Source organism: Erpetoichthys calabaricus, chromosome 9 (genome assembly GCF_900747795.2).
Source record: "Erpetoichthys calabaricus chromosome 9, fErpCal1.3, whole genome shotgun sequence".
NCBI classification, from domain to species: Eukaryota; Metazoa; Chordata; class Cladistia; order Polypteriformes; family Polypteridae; genus Erpetoichthys; species Erpetoichthys calabaricus.
In genome coordinates this window covers 181,209,375-181,228,825 of record NC_041402.2, presented here as the reverse complement: position 1 = coordinate 181,228,825, position 19,451 = coordinate 181,209,375, and the positions used below count along the sequence as shown (strand labels likewise).

The window sequence follows — 19,451 nt, the reverse complement described above, 5'->3', positions numbered from 1 at the left end:
TCATTGAGTGAAAGCTCCAGAAGTATATAATCTTTATGTTGTGATAAAAACCATGCTTAAAAAGTGCATGTGGTGTCTTCTATTTATTGTAAGCAGTAACAGCAGATGATGAGGGGGAAGATGAGTAGTATGTATTGTCAATATGATTTGAAACGATGGAAGATGTTCTTGATTTATAATGTCTAATTCCAAAATGAATCGTTTCTTAAAGACAGGACTGATACTTGGAGATCTCTGGACATTGGGAAGGAAGGAATTCTTTGGGCCCCAATTAAATTACTGTGAACTGTCATTTTGGAAGCTGATATGGTCAAGCTTAATATAAAAAAAATGGGAAGCCATTGTAACTCAGTTTTCATGTCCAGTGCATGAAGGTCAATAAGCTATTACAGATCTTCATGTAATTACTCTGTGCTTCTGTTTGCTTTAAATACATGAATGGATGGTTGGATTCGTCACTTTACATTCAGTATTTTTTCTAAATTTGAAGTTTTTTCCTCTTGTCATCCATCTTCTTCCAGATTTCACAAAAGCACCTTTTGCTTCACCTTCATATAAATGTAACTCTATTTACAACAAAATTCACATTTTATTTTTTCATTAGATAAAGACACTAAATGAAGTCAGGAGTATTTTAATTAAATGAAGTCTTTATTAAAGATTGGACTGAACACTTTGAATTCTGTACTGCGATTCTTATTGGTATTACAAAATAACACCACAGAGACATTATGAGTCGTCAACTTTTTATTAGGAATGTTCTCTCTGACATTTCTGAGCTGAGGTAGGTAAAAATCATCATCATCATCTGTCACCTCAGGGAAGTTGGTGTCCCCTCTGACCAAGTCCCACTTGCCCACTACAGTGCTTTATTTGTGGCATTAGCATGTCCTCCCAGTGTCTGTATGGGTCTCTCCTTGGAGACCCCCAGTTTCCACCTAATATCCAAAGATACTGTATCTTACTACAGGAGGTAGATGGGACATTCTAACTCACCCGTGTTTGTGTGCGTATAACTGGGTTTTCCTACACCCTCAGAAGGCCTAATATTCCAAAATGAATACATTCCTTCCTTGCATTTGTGTTTCCGATGAGAGGCTTAACTCAACAAATAAGGATAGATGTCTTACTCCTGCTCTCAAATGATGGATAGTTCAATCTGTCATATATCATTTTCAATAAAATGCTGAGGAACTGTAAGTGCAAAAATAAGCAGTTCCCAATGCCCCCCCAGATCAGCAGCATACATGTTGAAGGTAAGCAGTAAATCAATATATTAGCTGTCCAAAGTATGAAGTAGAGGAAGTGAAACTTGTGCAAGTCTCAGTTAATGCAAAACTGGTTTCCAAAATTAGGAGAACACATCTGCTCAGTTTCTCATACTTCGTTGCCCCCTATTTCAACGCAACAAGGAGTGGAATCCCACCAAGGTGCACTTGGCTACTCAGACCTTGACAAATTTTGTAAGCCATCTTTTTCCATTATATACTCACTGGAAGACAGAACATTGTATGAAAGCAGGGACAAATCTCAGATCGATCAAACTTACATCCCTGGAGCTACAAGGCTGAAGGCTAACCACTGAGCCAGCCTGCCTTCCAGTGATACTATAATAGTGACCAGATGTAGGGCAGTCAGGTGGGCATCGGTTCTGGTAAAAGTATTAAGAAAACTGATTTGAACTTTTGATATTCCTAATAAGAATAACACACTTTTACAAAAGATCTTTCCTGAAGGGCTGGTCAGACAGTTTCCTATCTGATGGCTATAGGTATAGAGAATCAGAAGCACACAATTTGCATTTTTTTCCTTCAGAAAGCAATGACTATAGTGCCTGATAAAAGGCCACTGGTTAAACTCAAGAGTACTGCTAAATACAGTAGCTGTGCAACTGGCTCAAAAAAATAAAATAAAATGCGATTATATTTTTAAAAAAGGCCTCATCCAGGGAGATGGCTATAGTAGTGCTATTTACCATAAATAGGTACAGTATAATGTGCTCTTCAGCTCTTTATTATAAAATGACTAGAGGGTCTTAAAGAAACACTCCACCCTTATATAAATTATTTTGTTTTATATGTTACTTAGCTCTGTAGTTTGTAGTGATAGCTGAGAAAAAAATATAATATCATACTTTCCTGATACAATATACTGTATGTCAATGGTGACTATTGTTAGACAATGGAAGTTGTCCGATGCTCTACAATTCATATGCTTCTTTGCATGTTCTCTATTTTAGTTTTTCAGGAAGTAATTTATTTAGATTAGATTAATAGATAGAGAACTTTATTAATCCCCAAGGGGAAATTCACATACTCCAGCAGCAGCATATTGATAAAAACAATATTAATTAAAGAGTGATAAAAATGCAGTGCAAGTTAAAAAATGCAAGGTGGAGAGTGTGAGGCAGGTATAATAGTCATTTATTTAACATGTATTTAACAATACTTTAGTAAAAATGTGTGTGTTAGGGACTTTATACGACTAGAAGACTTCACGTATGGATTATGTGATATGAGTAACGTGAGATTTTGTTCATGGATGGTTTCATTTTGTTTGCTGTAGTCCAAATTTGGTCACCATAGACTCATGCTGTATCAGAAACACCCTTTCCTCTCCATCCATCCATTTTCCAACCTGCTGAATCCGAACACAGGGTCACGGGGGTCTGCTGGAGCCAAACCCACCCTTTCCTCTGTTCTGTAAAAACATGAGATTAAAAAATTTTCTTGACCATCATTACAATCTACCAGGAGTAAAGTAACATACAAAATATATACTTTTTGGGTGGAGTATTCTCTCAAGTGAGTACAAGTCTTAACTAAAACGAAATAAGAAGTATATCTACGAGTTGACCTGGATGCTTGCTATGTGTTGGAAGGATGTGCCATGCCTGAGGGTAGTGGAAATACAGGTGCATCTCAATAAATTAGAATATCATCGAAAACTTAATTATTTGGGTAATCCAATTCAAAAAGTGAAACTCATATCATATAGATTCATTACACACAGAGTGATGATACATTTCAAATGTTTATTTCTTTTCATTTTGCTGATTATGGCATACAGGTAATGAAAACTCAAAATTCAGTATCTCAGAAAATTAGAACATTACATAAGACCAATAAAAAAAGATTTTGAATACAGAAATGTTGGCGTACTGAAAAGTATGTCCATGTACGCACTCAATACTCGGTCGGGGCTTCTTTTGCATGAATTACTGCATCGATGTGGTGTGGCATGGAGGTGATCAGCCTGTGACACTGCTGAGGTGTTATGAAAGCTCAGGATGCTTGGATAGCGGCCTTCAACTCATATGCATTGGTGGGTCTGCTGTGTCTCATCTTCCTCTTGACAGTACCCCTTAGATTCTCTATGGGGTTTAGGTCAAGCGAGTTTGCTGGCCAATCGGTAGACGGATGTGCTGACTTTGGACTTGTTAAAACACAGTGGACCAACACCAGCAGATGACATGGCTCCCCAAACCATCACTGACTGGAAACTTCACACTGGACCTCAAGCAACTTGGATTCTGTGCCTCTGCACTCTTCCCCCAGACTCTGGGACCGTGATTTCCAAATGAAATGCAAAATTTACTTTCATCTGACAAGAGGTCTTTGGACCACTGAGCAACAGTCCATTCTGTTTTCTCCTTAACATCAGAAGCGTCTTACCTGGGCTGTCTTTGGTTTAGGAATGGCTTGACACAAGGAATGCTGTAAAGTTGTAGCCCACATCCCAGATACTTTTGCATCACATTGCTTCACAATCCTCTCAAGGCTATGCTTATCCCTGTTGCTTGCACACCTTTTTCTGCCACATTTTTTCCTTCCACTCAACCATCCATTAATATGCTTGGATACAGCACTCTGTGACCAGCCAGCTTCTTTAGCAATGACCTTTTGTGGCTTCCCCTCCTTGTGGAGGGTCTCAATGATTGTCTTCTGGACAACTGTCATGTCAGCAGTCTGATTGTGTGGCCTACTGAACCAGATTGAGAGACCACTTAAAGGTTCAAGATCCCTTTGCAGGTGTTTTGGGTTAATTAGCTAAGTCGAGTGGGACACCAGGAGTCAGAATATTGTGAAAAGGGTCAATATTTTAAATTTTCTGAGATACTGAATTTGGGTTTTCATTAGCTATAAGCCATAATCAGCAAAATGAAAAGAAATAAACGCTTGAAATATATCACTCTGTGTGTATGAGTTTCACTTTTTGAATTGAATTACTGAAATAAATGAACTTTTCGATGATTTTCTAATTTTTTGTATATATGTGCATTGAAGAGGGATGCATTTACTACCAGTGCTGTAGGAGGGGAACTGTGCTTTGAAGATAACAGTACATGGGCAAGACCTCTGTTGAGATACTGAAGTGAGTTCTGCTTACACCACTGCAAAAAGATCCATCAGTCTTCTAACCTGCTTAATATGCTACAGGAAAAAAGTTCAAATGGTTTATTAATGGGAACAGGCTGGAGGCGCACTTTGTGCAGGCTAAGCAGGGGGGAAAAAAAACCTAAAACCAGTATACAAAACTGAGCACTTTATCCCACTGATCTTACTACTGTCCCACAGCTTTTTATACGTACACGTTCTGCCCTTGAGAGCATTGGTTTTCCTCCTACATCTCCAAAGCTACACTGGTTAGATTAATTGGCCCCATCAGAATGTGTGCATGAGTTGGACCGGTTCCTGCCTTGTTCCTAGTATTAATAAAGATAGGTCTCATCTGTGTTGTGTTGGAAGAATTTGGATGAAAGTCACAAAGAGCAAATAATGACAGAGAGAGAGAGCGTGACTGACATTCATCACACTGAATATTCTCTTTCAAAATTGACTATGGGAAATGTAAGGATTTAGAAAAGGCAACACTTGTAATTCACATCATTAGTTAGCTGTGAAGTTCAGAAGGCTTTTGTTCAACACAGTAGCTGTTACATCAGTGGTATTCTTGAAATAAATACATCTGAGCTACTGCACAATACATACAAATTGGTTTCTTGTGAGCTCTATAGCTGCCTTCCATGTGCATTTTTGATTACCTTCTCTGCATTTAATTAAAAGTGTTCAAACTTTCTCAGATAAACCAGCTAGGTTTACATGGATTGTTAATATCATACACAATATTTAACAGTTGGATGGGGAAGACATACTATTTGTTTGTGTAAAAGCACGTCACAGTTTTTACATGCCCCTGTGGACTCATTAAATTACAGTTCATTTACTGGGGAGACTAAAGCACAGGGTCTTGAACTTGACAAAACAGGGACTCTGAAACTTTTGAGGGACTGAGCCCATCAGTGTAAAAAAGTGACATTCATTTTGTATAGATAGATAGAGTTACAGGGGGAAAAAAAAAGCCTAGGTATGATGTGTGCCTGGCATGACTGGTTACACTCAGTCACACCAGGAGCCACCACTTAACCTAATGTTACAAATAATTATACAGTCCATCTGCCCTCTAATGCTGCCAGGCTGAAAGGTGGAGGCCCTTAGAACTGGTGGTCTGCAATAGAAACACATTACATTTTCAAGTAAGCACTTCCTGGCAATTCAAAGACAGATTACCAGGCTGGAAAATAAAGTCAGTGACAGAGCCCACTAGAAACACAATATGCTAAGGCCACTTTTTGATAAGTATGCAAATGTAAATCAAACATTCTACTGAACCTCAATCAATCGACATATTTATTTGTGGCCTAACAAAAAAAATATTTGCTTGTAATGCAAGACAAGGAAACCGAGGAGCCTGACGGGCTTTTTTTTTTTTTTTTTTTTTTTTTTTTTTTTTTTTTAATTTCTGCCACTCAAGGTGGCCTGATGAAGTCTTTCCGCTACCACCTTGGAGAAATGACAACCTGAATGGTTGTGTTTAATTACATGGTGACACACAACCCCACGTTGTGCTTTCCTGCCATTTCATTTGGTGATAATTTTTACTTCTCACCTATTTGCACATTCCTGGCTGATGTACAGTGTGCTCTCTACACCATGACCAACCGTCCAGGCCACTGATCCATGTGAGATGGATTGCTGGCAGACTCATGAGCACAGAAGATAAGGTAATGCAATCACCTGCCCGTCCTGACCTGGATAATGTAGCAGTCAGTCCCATCTTGTGTGGCAAGCAGTGTTGCTGTGAGCCAATGTCTGCTGAACCACCAAGGCCTGCTAATCTTCATAAGCCTGAAGGAAAGACCGTCTCTCAGGCAGGTGGAGCTTGCATTTCAGGAAAAAGAAAGCAAATGAAGTGCACACACTGGGCAAACGTCCTCAAAAATGAAAACCAACTCTTCAGGCCTCAACTAGACATCATAGAAGAGTCGCACCAGGTGGTAGCGAATTCCAAAAGCCACTGCACTACCCATCACCTGAAAGGAGAAAAGCACCTGGCTATTATATACTGGTCATTTCTGTACTACTCCCAGCAACAAACAAGAACCAGATGCCAGCCAGGTTTGGTGGAGCAAACCACCAGCCCCTACCTGTATGAGCAGCATTATAGTAGTCAATGTCCTTTCATGTGTTGGACCTATCACTTTCAGAACAAGGTTGATGAGAGTCATATTGTTACACTCCATAAACTCCTCTTCAGGTAGACTATGGCGCACATCAACAACATGAAGCTTCTCTGCCACCTGTTAGGCAGTGGACAAGTGGTGTGTTGTGACAGTTAGTACATACAGAAGTATCACAATAATGACAATGCATGTCCCCCACAGCTTACGTACCATCAGCACTAGAGCTCCTAGGCTAGACAGGTCTTTCTTCTTAAACTTGGAATAGCTCATCCCCAGCTTTCCAGAATCTGGATCTAATCTTTAGAAAAGTAAAAAAAAAATAAAAGAGGGCTCTTGTTAGCTCCACCATTATGTCAATCCACTTAGAAAGCCATTAGAAAATAATTGTGACAGCTTTGCCCATAAGGACTTCAAGCTCAGAAACAATACTGCTGTAGTCAGCCTACCTAGGCAGTCGGTGACGGGGGCACGGAACCACATGGAACAGCTGCGGAAGTGAGTAGATGAAGTTGAGCAGCTGCGGGATGAAGAAAAGCAACATTGTTTTGCTGAAGTGACCGAGAATTCCCACAACTGCAAAAGTCATCCCAGCAAAATAGCAGAACGTGTCTCCAACAAAGACTGATGAAGGATACCTAAAAAGAGAGAAGAGGCAGTAAAGAGCATTGTGTAACTTGCGTGGGTTGGAAAGGCCACTTAACAAAAGCTGAAACTCACCAATTGTGGTAGAAAAGTGCCAGTGTGGTGAAAAAGAAAGGGATCATGAAGTAGAGAGAGAACACATGGTCATCTTTGAAGTCACCTGTTTGGGACAGAAAATTGAAATCAATTCCCCACTAAATTGTATTACGTTCTTCCCAATTCCTATTGTCCCCTTTGCCAGTAGTCATCAGCTCTAAAATTCATCCCCTCTCAAAGTCCTTTTCTGCATTCGGTCTGTTTGTGCTGCTACTCCAGTCCTGCTTAGGTATGATGCAGATGTAATTTAAAAAGAGTAATTTGTTGTCAAAAAAAGCTGTTAATTTGTTTTAAAAGGCATTTAAATAATAATCTACTTAACACTGTCACAGTGCTGCTCACATTGGGCCTGGTAAATCAAATTGTATGGAGAGAGAGAAGAACTTCACATCCCCACCACGGACTTGTTACAATGCAGTCCACTATAACCACATACAGAATAGCAGACAGATATTTTTAAAATTATTAAAGCCTTGGTGACATTCTGAAAGGAGACATCCACTCTAACCTGATGATGCCTGCTCTCAGCTCCTGATGTAGATAATGGTCTTGTAATTGTACTACAGCAGTGGTTCCCAAACTCGATCTTGGGGACCCCCTGTGGCTGCAGGTTTTTATTCCAACCAATGTCCATTTTTCACTGGTCTCTTAGAAACTGGGAAATAACGGCTCACTTAATTAGGCTGTGTTTTGGGGTTAATGGAGAAATTACAAAGTTTGGTAGATTTTTATTAAACTGTAATAAGCAGTTATATGGGGAATATGTATTTTTTTAAATCGTTAACAGGATTTTCAACCTAATTTTCATTCTGCCTTTCCAGGTGTTTTGTTTATTTGATTATTTACTAATGAGTGAGTCTGACACTGAAGTCGCTGCAGCTTTCATCAACCTGGGTGTCTGTTCTGCTGGTTGGTAATTGTCACTATTAGGTTTAAATGAAGGGAGCAAACTACACAGGAAAAGGGGGAAAATAATAGGAAAACAACAAAAGACAGTTAAGCATTTATAGTTTTAGAAAAAAATATAAATATTTCTAAATATATCTATCTATATAAGTCAATGTACCTCATATGTGTGTCTGTGTGTACGTATGTTTCAGTATCACTTCTGAACGGCTGGGGCAATTTTCATGAAACTTGGTACACGTTTCTCATTGGTCGACTAAAACTACTGTAGGGTGAAATCAACCCTAACCCACCCCTTTCTGGGTAGGGTGGGGAGTTATCTTGCTGTCTTGTATGCATCTTATGATCCAGTTGACACTCGGAATGACCACCAGAGGGCGAATTGGAGTCGACTGCCAACATTCTTTATGTTTGAGCACCACCACGCCCCTGTTGCTTGTGAAATTATATAGAGTTGGCCGGTTCTGAGCGTCAACTGGATCATAACATACATAAAGAGTGCAAGACAAGCACATTGGTGACTCTTCATTGTTTGTTAATTTATTTTTTTTTTTTTATTATTATATTTTTCTCAAACAATTAAAAAAGAAACAAAAAAAAAACACCTTTATTTTCCTCAAGGGCAACGCTAGGTATTTTAGCTATGCTAGTATCCTATAAATGTGAAAACCACACTGTTTTTTTTTTTTGAATGAAGAATATGAGAAAAGTAAAAAAAGACCAGCTAATTAAATGAGATCAGCTGTTATTGATTATTCTCAAAGATTGTGAATCTGGTTGGAGCAAAAACCTGCAGCCACAGGGGGCCCCCAGGACCGAGTTTGGGAACCACTGTACTAGACTACATGGTTTCAACACATCTACAGCAAATAATTAAAGTGACAATTTATTAATAGGTTTCTGTTACCAGTTTACTTTTCTGTCCCCCCTGGCCATCAGACCTTACTCTTACTTTATGTTAATTAATGTTGTCTTATTTTAATGCTTACTTTGTCTTTTATTTTTCTTTTCTTCATCATGTAAAGCACTTTGAGCTACATTATTTGTATGAAAATGTGCTATATAAATAAATGTTGTTGTTGTTGTTGTTGTTGAGGAACTCCTTTCTTATTAGACTTCCTAGCTGTTGCAACATTTCCTGAAAGTCCCAGTTTCCCCATTTTCGCAACCTCTCAGATCACTCTCGTGCACCAGCATTCCTCATCTCTCTCTTGACTCTCATTTAACAGGTTAATCGATTGCCGTTTTAAATAAGAGAGTCTACTGAACAAACATATATGCCTTCTACTCAACACTAACGGTGTCACACGAGTGACAGCCTTTGGCAGTAAGTGCGTCTACATGCATACAAAAAACTAGGATCAGGTGAGTAATTTGGTTAAGACAGAAACCGGGTTTCTTAAAAAGCAGCGTTTACATATGGGAGTCCACCTTTGAAGCTCTTCTTTGTATAAATATATCTACGTCACTAAACTTTACAAAAAAAAAAAAAAATTAAGCGTCTTCATCAGCCACAGTGGATCTGAAAAATCAGGCATGGCACATGTGTTTCCAGACCAGTGTTGGGAATGTTACTTTTAAAAGTAACTTAGTTACATTACTCATTGCTTACAAAAAAAAAAAAAAGTAACTAAATATGTTACATAGTTACTTATTATATAACATGTAATACATAAACAGTGTGTTACTTTTTCTTCTTTTGTATGAAAACCTGCACAGTTGACTGACCAGCATGTGCTATTAAATCTTAAACCCATACATGAAATGGACCAGAATCGCAGCCAATCGTGACCATTTTCTTGTGTTTATAAGTACATATAGTCCTTCATGTGCCATAAAGTAAACAACATCCATCCCTTTTTTACATTCTCGACTTGAGCCACCGATGATTCGCAGTATGAACTCTGGCCGTTGTGTCACCTGACCACACGGTTTCAACACATTTATAGCAAAATAACTAAAGTGACAATTTATTAATAGGTTTCTGTTACCAGTTTGCACACAGCACACTCTAGTCTGCTTGTGTGATTGAGCCCTACAATGAACCTGACATACCAGTATGTGCGCTTCTTGCCTTACACCCAGTGCTGCTGGGATAAGAATGACGCACGTATTCTTACTTCAATAAGATAAGCATTGCGTTAGGTTACTTGTTACTTAAAAAAATAATCTGCTTAAAGCACATTACTTTCTACTGCTTTCGAGATTGTGCTGCTGAGTATAACACGTTCAGCTCATCAACATAAATTTAATGGTTTCTGAGATAATGAGACAAATTATTTCTGCCAGAAGAAGGAATAATGCAATCGCCCAAGCATTTGTCTCAGGTTGTGGACGCTTCCACCATTTTCTACCTGTGGCTGCTGGAGACAAGCGCAAAGCAAATAGATGTGCAGGTTAGCAGAGTGCAATGGACACACACAGACTGTAAAATCCTTAACTGTAACATGCCTAAGGGTTTACATGGCCAAATAACCAGATTGCTTGCAGGTTTCTCAAAAGACTTTCAAGGGACTTTCAAAACTCGACTTGATGTTTTTTTGGAAGAAATAAGTGGATAGGACTGGCGAGCTGTGTTGGGCTGAATCTAGACGAAAACCGGCCAGTGTTCTAATGTTAAGACCAATATCCTGAATTCTCTAATCAAAATAAGGCTTCACATGATATTTTAGAAACCAGGTTTTGTGAATAACTGGATTATTAAAGCACATGTAAACACACTCCGTGTTTTAGGTTTTGCTTAGAGAAGAAATGGGTGACATTGTAAATTATACTGTAGATCTAATATGACAAACCCCTTTCAGGTTGTACTTATCAGGAAATTATTAGTGCAGTGGTGCTTTCAGAAAAAGGGTTTCAGATTCACATTCAAATGCATTGCCATGTTTACATAGTAAGGTGAAATTCTCATTTGCATGTCTCTCACAGACGAATGACAAACATGTCATACCAACTCTAGACAACGAACACAAAAACTGAGTGATCATACATAGTACATTACATCATACATTAAAAGCACCATCAGGCAATATTATACATATCTCTATATATATATACTGTATATAAAAATCCAGTGTTTGTCTGTATGTTTGACCGCTTTTCATGAGAGAACTACTTAACGGATTTAGATCAGGTTTTTTTCTAGAATTTGCTTTGACATTCCCGTTGATTTTGCAGCTTCTCTCATCATGCTAAGTATCATAGTTTGCTTGCGGTACCAATTCATTTGCATGAATCCGAGAGAGACGCAGTGGGCCGAGGGGGGTGGCGTTCCTTACCTCCGCTTACCTACCGAACGAGAGAACTACTTAACGGATATAGATCAGGGTTATTTCTAGAATTTGCTTGAACATCTTGGAGGGGCTCAGAGTACAGCCGCTGCTCCTCTGCATCAAGAGAAGTCAGATGAGGTGGCTCGGGCATCTGTTCAGGATGCCTCCTGGACGCCTCCCTGGTGAGGTGTTCCGGGCACGTCTAACCGGGAGGAGGCCCCGGGGAAGACCCTCGGCTGGCCTGGGAACGCCTTGGGATTCACCCGGAAGAGCTAGAAGAAGTGGCCGGGGAGAAGGAAGTCTGGGCATTTCTGCTCAAGCTGCTGCCCCCGCGACCCGACCTCGGATAAGCGGAAGAGGATAGATGGATGGATGGCTTGAACATTCCAGTTGATTTTGCGACTTTTCTCATTGCGCTAAGTATCATAGTTTGCTTGCGGTACTGATTTACTTGCGCTAATCTGAGAGAGACGCAGTGGGCCAAGGCCGTCCTCACTCATGCTCCAGCCTCGGGGCGTGTATCTTACATCCGTTTAGCTAGCAAATGAGAGAACTACTTAAAAGATTTAGATCTATTTTTTTTCTATAATTTGCTTGAACATGCCGTTGCTTTTGCGACTTCTCTCATTGCGCTAAGTATCATAGTTCGCTTGTAGGAGCAATATATTCATGCTAATCTGAGACAGAGGCTGCAGGCCGAGGGGAGGGGGAAGCATGACGTCAGGAGTGGGGAGCCGGGCAGGGCCCTCCTCACTGTCCTTTTTCACTAATACACGGGCAGAGCCATGGGGGACAGCTAGTAAATAATAACATATCACAACACAATAGATATGCACACATTGCCATAAACAGTAGCTCAGATTATCATGCAACTTTCCTAACTCTACTACTGTGCAAAACAAAGGTTTATAGAGTTATTACTGCCACATTTACAGATAGTGTATATGCTAATCAACATGCAGCAAGTCGCCATGAAGTATTATTTCTCAACTGAATAAACCACTTGTGCCCAAGTGTACCACAGAACTAATATTATTTACAGTGGTTGCCATCTCACCTTTGAGCAGAATTCTTCACTACTGGAATTTGACAATGTCACTGACCTCTTTCTCTAAACAGACTTAGTGTTACACAACACTGCAGTTGGAAGATAAATGCCTTTTCATTGTCACGTGCAGTAATGTGCATAAGATATGTGACCAAGTGGAATCTGTATAACATGGAGGTTTTTTTCCTTTCTCCTGTGCCAACACTTTGTAGCTTAATACAACTATGCTATTCAATTTAATTATCAGTACTTAGACACAATAAAGCCCTAATTTACTAGTGTGCCATCCGGGGCTGGTGCCCATTGTGCACCCACCCTTGACTGCTGAAATAGCCTGGGACTACCCAGCAATCCCAATATGGATTGGTGGGTTAGAAAATGCTTATATCGGTGAAAGATCTCAATTTATTCTGCATACAGTATATGGCAAGTCTAGACTTAAACAAACATCCACCTTAATAAAAGGATAAGTGTTATCACACACACACACAAGAGGGTCACCTTCCGGCCTCATTGCAGGTAAGCACTAGCACCCCGAGACACTATAGGGTGCTATCGCTGACTCTCCAGACAAGACATCTATTGAGGGCGACTGACCCCAGCGCTTCTGATCCAGGAACTATAAAAGCATGGCGCTCATGAAAAGTGACGATTCATTCCGGAGAGGAGCAACTCGTGTTATGGAGCTCTGACCCTGAAGCTTGACCTGCTCTCTAGAGCCATTAGAACCATAGCCAATGGCTAAAATTTGCTTTTGTCTCTTTATCACAACATCGAGCGCCTGTTATTTTCAGTTACTGAGTAAACGGGGTGGCCTGGTTACCACCTTAACATTTCCTCTTGACTCCTGCCATACCCTCAACCGATGACAGTGTCTATCTTCTATTGAATGTATCCATCCAGTTGCTTTGTCTCTGTGTTATCCCAAAAGATGGAGCATCACAAACATTATAAACTAATAAATTGCATTGCATTGGTCACTCCAACACATGGCACATCACAAACATTAAAACTGCTTTAACGAATCCCATACTAAATGACATATAACAGAGACATATGGTGCACTGGAAACATTAACGTGCAGGTCTACGTCAGTTACTTAGGTTTCAACCCATTTTAGATAGGTACCCTGGGAAGTACAGTGTGTGTGTGTGTGTATATATAGTCATGCACGTGCGCTTCGGAGACAGTCGACAAAACCCACGGGGAGTAGACTGTCGTGAAACGAAGCGCTAAAAAATGGGTACTAACCTCTCTCTCTCTCTTCCCGCAGGAGCAAAGATGAAAAATAAACAGCCGTTACGTGAAGCCAAAATGGCCGACTTGTCCTTCCGTCCCTCCTCGATGACGTCACGAACAAGTCGGAGCCAAGATGTCACTTCCCCCCATTAATTTCCTGTAGCCATTTTGAGTTTCTGTATAAATACCCCCCTGTTTTCAATGTTTGGTTGTCAAATGCTTGGTTGAACCTTTTATGTTTCAACATTATTTTGACCTGTAGTGGACATTATATGGGGCGGTTCCCCAAAACTTCATTTGACTGGCTGTCAAATTTTCTTTCTATTACAATATATATATATATATATATATCTCCTTGAAGGAAATGTGTTTGCCACAGATATGTACAAACATAAAATACTACCCCACAGAGAACATATTTCTTGTAAGAGGCAAGGAAAGATATCCAATTTAAATATTCAGAACACATGCAGAATATTTCTACATATAAGGTTAAGAAAGTCTTTCTTCATAGTGGTTGGGAATTTGTTATGGTGGGGGGCTTGGAGTTTGGCTACGTTACTTTTTTATGTTTGCTTTCAACTATTTTATTTTGTAATTGTATACAATGCTGTGGGCTTCTAAAATGTGTTCATGAAAGAATAAAACTGGATTGAATGTGAATTTCTTACCAAATATAAACTACTTACAGATTGCAGGTAATTTCTTTTGAAGGCTAAAAACAAGTCATTCAAAGGAGAAAAAAAAAAGTCGTGCAAGGAAAAAGTTGAAAAGCAGGTTTCCACTAACAGATGAACTCTTTATTGTTGCTGTCTGGGATCTGGCCTGTCGTTCATTTCCTGTCCCTGCATTGCTGTTATTGGATGTGCCTACTGGCCTTTGTCTCAGATTTCACCACTGAATAGCCAAAACTGAAGAATAGGTTAATCTTTAATATGTCAAAGAGTTTTGGGTATTACAGATAGTTTAAGTGTTCTAACGTCTTTCAGAAAAACAAACTGCTCTAAATATTCAACAGTAATAGGAAACATGGTCATCTTACCCTAAACTGAACAGCAACATAAAAAAGAACAAATAAACTATTTGAAACAAAACACTGTCTTACTAAAAGAAATGCCAATCCCTCATGCAAAGATATTACAATTTGTTTCTGAGCTCATGGACTTCTTTACTTTGGTATAGTCGGTATGGGTGTAAGGCAAGGAACAATCTCTGGACAGGGAGAACATGCAAACTCCACACAGGGAGCATCCAGGACTAGGCTTGTCAGGTCCTGAAATATTTCCAGCCCAGCGTCTAATGGCACTGTGGGTCCCCTTGGAGTTTTTCTGCTGTTGACAACCCGGTTTATTCTGGGGGTTTGAGAGGTCACAAGTAGCATATAGTACAAGTATATAAGTCAAATAAATCAATATTTTTCCTCACACAACAAAGCCTAATTTGGCTTAAAAATGGCACATCTGACAACTCTGCCCAGAACTTGAGCTACAGTCTCCTTGTTGCAAGGCAGCAGTGCCATCACTGCACCACCATGCCACCCAGCACTGAACATGTGACACTTAACTTTGACATTATCACCCCTGTCCATGTACTGCACTGCCTCAATAATGCCATTGTACTGTCAATATCTACTGAGATGTTCATGTACAATTTCTTATTATTTGGTGAGAAAAGGTTTATTTAATGCCTGAAAGGGCAGCATCTAATGTCTCACCGTTTTGCTTTATTAAACAATTTTTAAAAATGTGTATTGGATGAGCAGTGGGTGAACTCTACACCACTAGTTAGTTGGTTCGGTCTGTAATACCAACTCACTGTGTAAACATGAGCTTAAAAAGACAATGCTTTAAATATACAACATGTTAATAAGTGTATTGTGCACTTGTGATCGGAAAGCATTATCTAATAAAGCAAATGGAAACTTTACATTGTAGTGTACTTTTAACCTGCAGCATGTGTTATGATACATTATGATTAGTGTAGTGTGCCTTTTGATGGAACTTGCTGTAAAAAGCATTAAAAAAAGAAAAATCTTGGATCATTAATTACAATAATATGCTTCAAGCTCAAGTTTCCAATTTGTAATCATTCTTAGTGCCCTGTAGCAGTGATGTCAGTGTGGTGTAGTGGTTAAGGCTTTGGACTTCAATCCCTGAGGTTGTGGATTTAAATCCTATGTGATCATGAGCAAGTCACTTCACCTGCCCCTGCTCCAATTAGAATAACATTTACAATACTTTTATATTTGTATATATATATATATATATATATATATATATATATATAAATATATATATATATATATTTGTATGTGAATTTCCCCTTGGGATTAATAAAGCATCTATTTATTTATTTATTTGGCTGAAGCCTTTATCCAAGGCGACTTACAACATTTGACACAGGTTTGTTTTGTTTTTCCAATTGGAGCACAAGCACATAGTGTCAATAGCAGGATTTTAATCTGCAACCTCAGGGTTTTAAGTCCAAAGCCTTAACCACTACACCACACTGCCTAGAAAAAGAAATAACCAATTCTATCTCAAAGGCACCTTGGATAATTTTATCAACCAAATTAGTAAATGTAGCAAAGTTCTCCCAACTACAGCGCCCACTTGAAAGTGCCCACTGCAGCTTTCCCTCACCTTGCAGTTCAATGACGTTGAAGATGATGATAGAGCCACAGATGAGAAGCGACTGACCCGACTCAATCCCGTTGATGCCTGCCAGAATATTAATGGCATTGGTGCAGAACACGGCCAGCATTCCCATGTACACATAGTAGAGTATTCCTGTGAAAAGATAACCAGAAAGTTAAAATGTATATCATTAAAACAATTGGCATTCGTGATCCATTATCTCTCATCATAATGCTTGGCAGAATTCTTACCCAAGTCAAGGTGCAGTCCAAGCAAACCACGGAACGGCTTAGGCACAACAATGGTGGTGTTGCCAAAATTGGTGAAGTATACCATAAGGAGCGGTAGAGAAGCCATGGTAGGCAAGAGAAGCTTGTGCCGCCAGCGCAGGTTCAAAACATCATCCGCAAAGCCAAGAAAGATCATGCAGCAAATAGCAAGAAGTGCTCCGATCAACTGGACAAACTAGGCAGAGAATGAATACAGGTCGACGGGGTCAATTGTGAGAACAAGCATTATGTGAGAAGACCAAACTTGAACAATTGGGGGAAAAAATGAAACAGAAAAGGGGGCACCTCATCATGTGGGAAATTTTCACATGGCTCCTTCACAAAACAGCTGAGGAACGGGACAGGAATGAAGCAGAAAAGGATAATAAGGAAGACGGCGCCACTTATTACTCCTTGTGACTCGGGGCTGTAAAAAAAAAAAAAAAATTATATATATATATATATATATATAAATATATATGAAAACAGAAGCTGCTGGCTATTTTCTGACCTCCCCCTTAACGCCCATCCCCGTCCCTCTAATAAGATACTTACATCTGCACTTTGACAGGTTTGTTCAGATCCATTCCATAGAGCCGGGCAGAAATGAAGTGTCCCCTGAACGCCGGGATCAGTTTCAGCGTCGCCAGGAAACCCAACACCGAGTAACAGAGACTTGTCAGCAGTGGAAAAGCGGGACCAGCCCACATAGTGATCGACGTTAGGAAGATAGATATCCACAGAAAGCTTGCATATAATGATCGGCTGATCAGTCTCGGGCACTGTGACTAGCCTGCGTCCTTTTGACATGAACTGCCTGTTCAGATCCGCCCCCCGCTAACAGACACAATCGCTGCTGCAGATGCCCCGCCCAAATAACCGATTACATTTAGTCTACACACGAATAAAAACAATCTAAACAGCTGAGATCAGCAATGCTGTAAAGAAAAGAAAAACTCAAACTCCAATCCACTGCTGCACTTGACAGTTTTTACTACCGGTTACACGTGTCCTTCCGATCCCGGTTTCAGAAACCAGGCACAAAAAATTACTTCCGTCGCTGGAGGTGACGTTGCACAATTGCCGCTTGCGCTTTTTTTTTTTTTTTAACAGCGCATGCGTTTGAGTTTCTCTGCAAGACACACCTGCTACCGACTGGTGACTCATTTGTTGAACACAATGCTTCCGTAAAGAAGTCTTAATACTGTAAAGGAAAGAATTTTTGCGAGAATTATAAACACTATTTCTATTTATGTAAAAAATCAGTTATACAATTTACTGATCTACTTAGACCCATATTAATGGTGACGAATAGTAAAATAAGTAACAACTGAGAGCTACTATACAATGAAGATTTCTGTTTTGTCCAAACATTAGGAACTTTTTTAAAGTCCAAAGAGCCCTTCCCAGAATGAAATGGTTCTTTGTCAAGCAAACCATACAATCTACTCAAGTGCCAGTTAAAGACCAGCATTTTTAAGATTAAATGATTTAAGGCAAACCACCCAAACGCACACACATCCATTCTGCTCATCCCTTACTTTGATTGCACTGAATATTAAAAGTAAACCCTCCAGCTTATTGACTTCTCCAAGGGGGACAACGATGCGGTTTGAACACATTCAGCACTCCAAAGGACGACCCTGCCTTTGTGAGCCCTTCTAGTATAACATTTTAAAAGGTGGCCTATGATCTTTACATACTTTAGCTTAGTTAGGGCCTCAGCAAATATAAAACCAGCACTTCTAGGATTTGATTTGACAAACTTTGCACACCTGGATTTGTGGATTTTTCTGTCACTCTTTTCAATGCAAATCCTCTCGAGTGTCCCCAGGTTGGATGGAGACAGCTATTTTCAGGTCTCTTTTTGCTGACTCCAAGTGGACTTTCATGTGTTAGCTGGCCATTCTGCCATAAAGTCCAGATTAGTGGAGTGTTGCAGCAATGGTTGTCCTTCTAGATTTTTCTCTCAAATCCATACAGGTTTTTTGGTGTTCTGCCAGAGTGACCATCTGGTTCTTAATCACTTCTCTTACCAAGACCCTTCTCCCCTGATTGCTCAGTTTGGCAGGGTGGCCATCTCTAAAAAGAGTTGTGGTTGTTCCAAACATCTTCCATTTAGGAGTTACGAAGGTTTAGGAACCTTCAATGTTGCAGACATTTTCTGTATCCTTCCCCAGATCTGTGCCTTGACATAATCCTGTCTCTAAGCTCTGCAGGCAATTCCTTCAACCTCCTGAATTAGATTTTGCTCAGCTATGGGACCTTCTGTAGACAGGCCCGTGCCCCTTCTAATCATATCCAATCAATTGAAGACAGGTGGACTCCAAACAAAACATTTCAATGATGATCAATAGAACAGGGTGACAACTGTCATGGCTTGAAACGTGAACATATTTGGTAAGTTTGTAAGCTTTTCCTCTGTTCCCCATACACCCTCCATTGTAAAGCACCACAGCAGGCAAGATACACTTTTTTAATTTATAGAAACCACATAAATTTGGAAAACAATTTCACATGGCAAATGAATATATATACCATGTTTGTGAAGAAATCACTTAGACTTGAAAATTACCAGACTTATTCTTTAAGCACACAGGCATACAGGAACAATAAATAATCAATCAAACCACATAAATTTGGAAAACAATTTCACGTGGCAAATGAATATATATACCATGTTTGTGAAGAAATCACTTAGACTTGAAAATTACCAGACTTATTCTTTAAGCACACAGGCATACAGGAACAATAAACAATCAATAAATTAAAATAAACCGCACATCGTGAGGATGTAAAAGAAGAATGTGTTAAGTCGAA

The 19,451-nt window shown here is 39.6% G+C and overlaps 1 protein-coding gene across 1 annotated transcript; it reads right to left on the bottom strand.

The window, feature by feature from the left end:
- Positions 1-729: 729 nt before the first annotated feature.
- On the bottom strand, positions 730-17,708 carry dpagt1 (dolichyl-phosphate (UDP-N-acetylglucosamine) N-acetylglucosaminephosphotransferase 1 (GlcNAc-1-P transferase)). The gene is made up of 9 exons (XM_028808519.2): positions 17,187-17,708; positions 16,938-17,058; positions 16,614-16,827; positions 16,369-16,515; positions 7,241-7,325; positions 6,970-7,158; positions 6,734-6,821; positions 6,488-6,640; positions 730-6,373 (listed from the first exon to the last, which is right to left on the bottom strand). The coding sequence occupies exons 1-9, from the start codon at positions 17,339-17,341 to the stop codon at positions 6,308-6,310; spliced, it is 1,218 nt and encodes a 405-aa protein (XP_028664352.2). The 5' UTR covers positions 17,342-17,708; the 3' UTR covers positions 730-6,307.
- Between the last annotated feature and the right edge of the window lie 1,743 nt (positions 17,709-19,451).

Bases quoted from the DNA above. Each gene is read 5' to 3' on its own strand.
- dpagt1 (XM_028808519.2), bottom strand. From the start codon at position 17,341: ATGTGGGCTGGTCCCGCTTTTCCACTGCTGACAAGTCTCTGTTACTCG. The intron at 17,059-17,186 runs GTAAGTATCTTA...TTTTTTTTACAG, and splicing joins AAACCTGTCAAAGTGCAGAT to CCCCGAGTCACAAGGAGTAA. The intron at 7,159-7,240 runs GTGAGTTTCAGC...CTCTCTTTTTAG, and splicing joins GCACTTTTCTACCACAATTG to GTATCCTTCATCAGTCTTTG.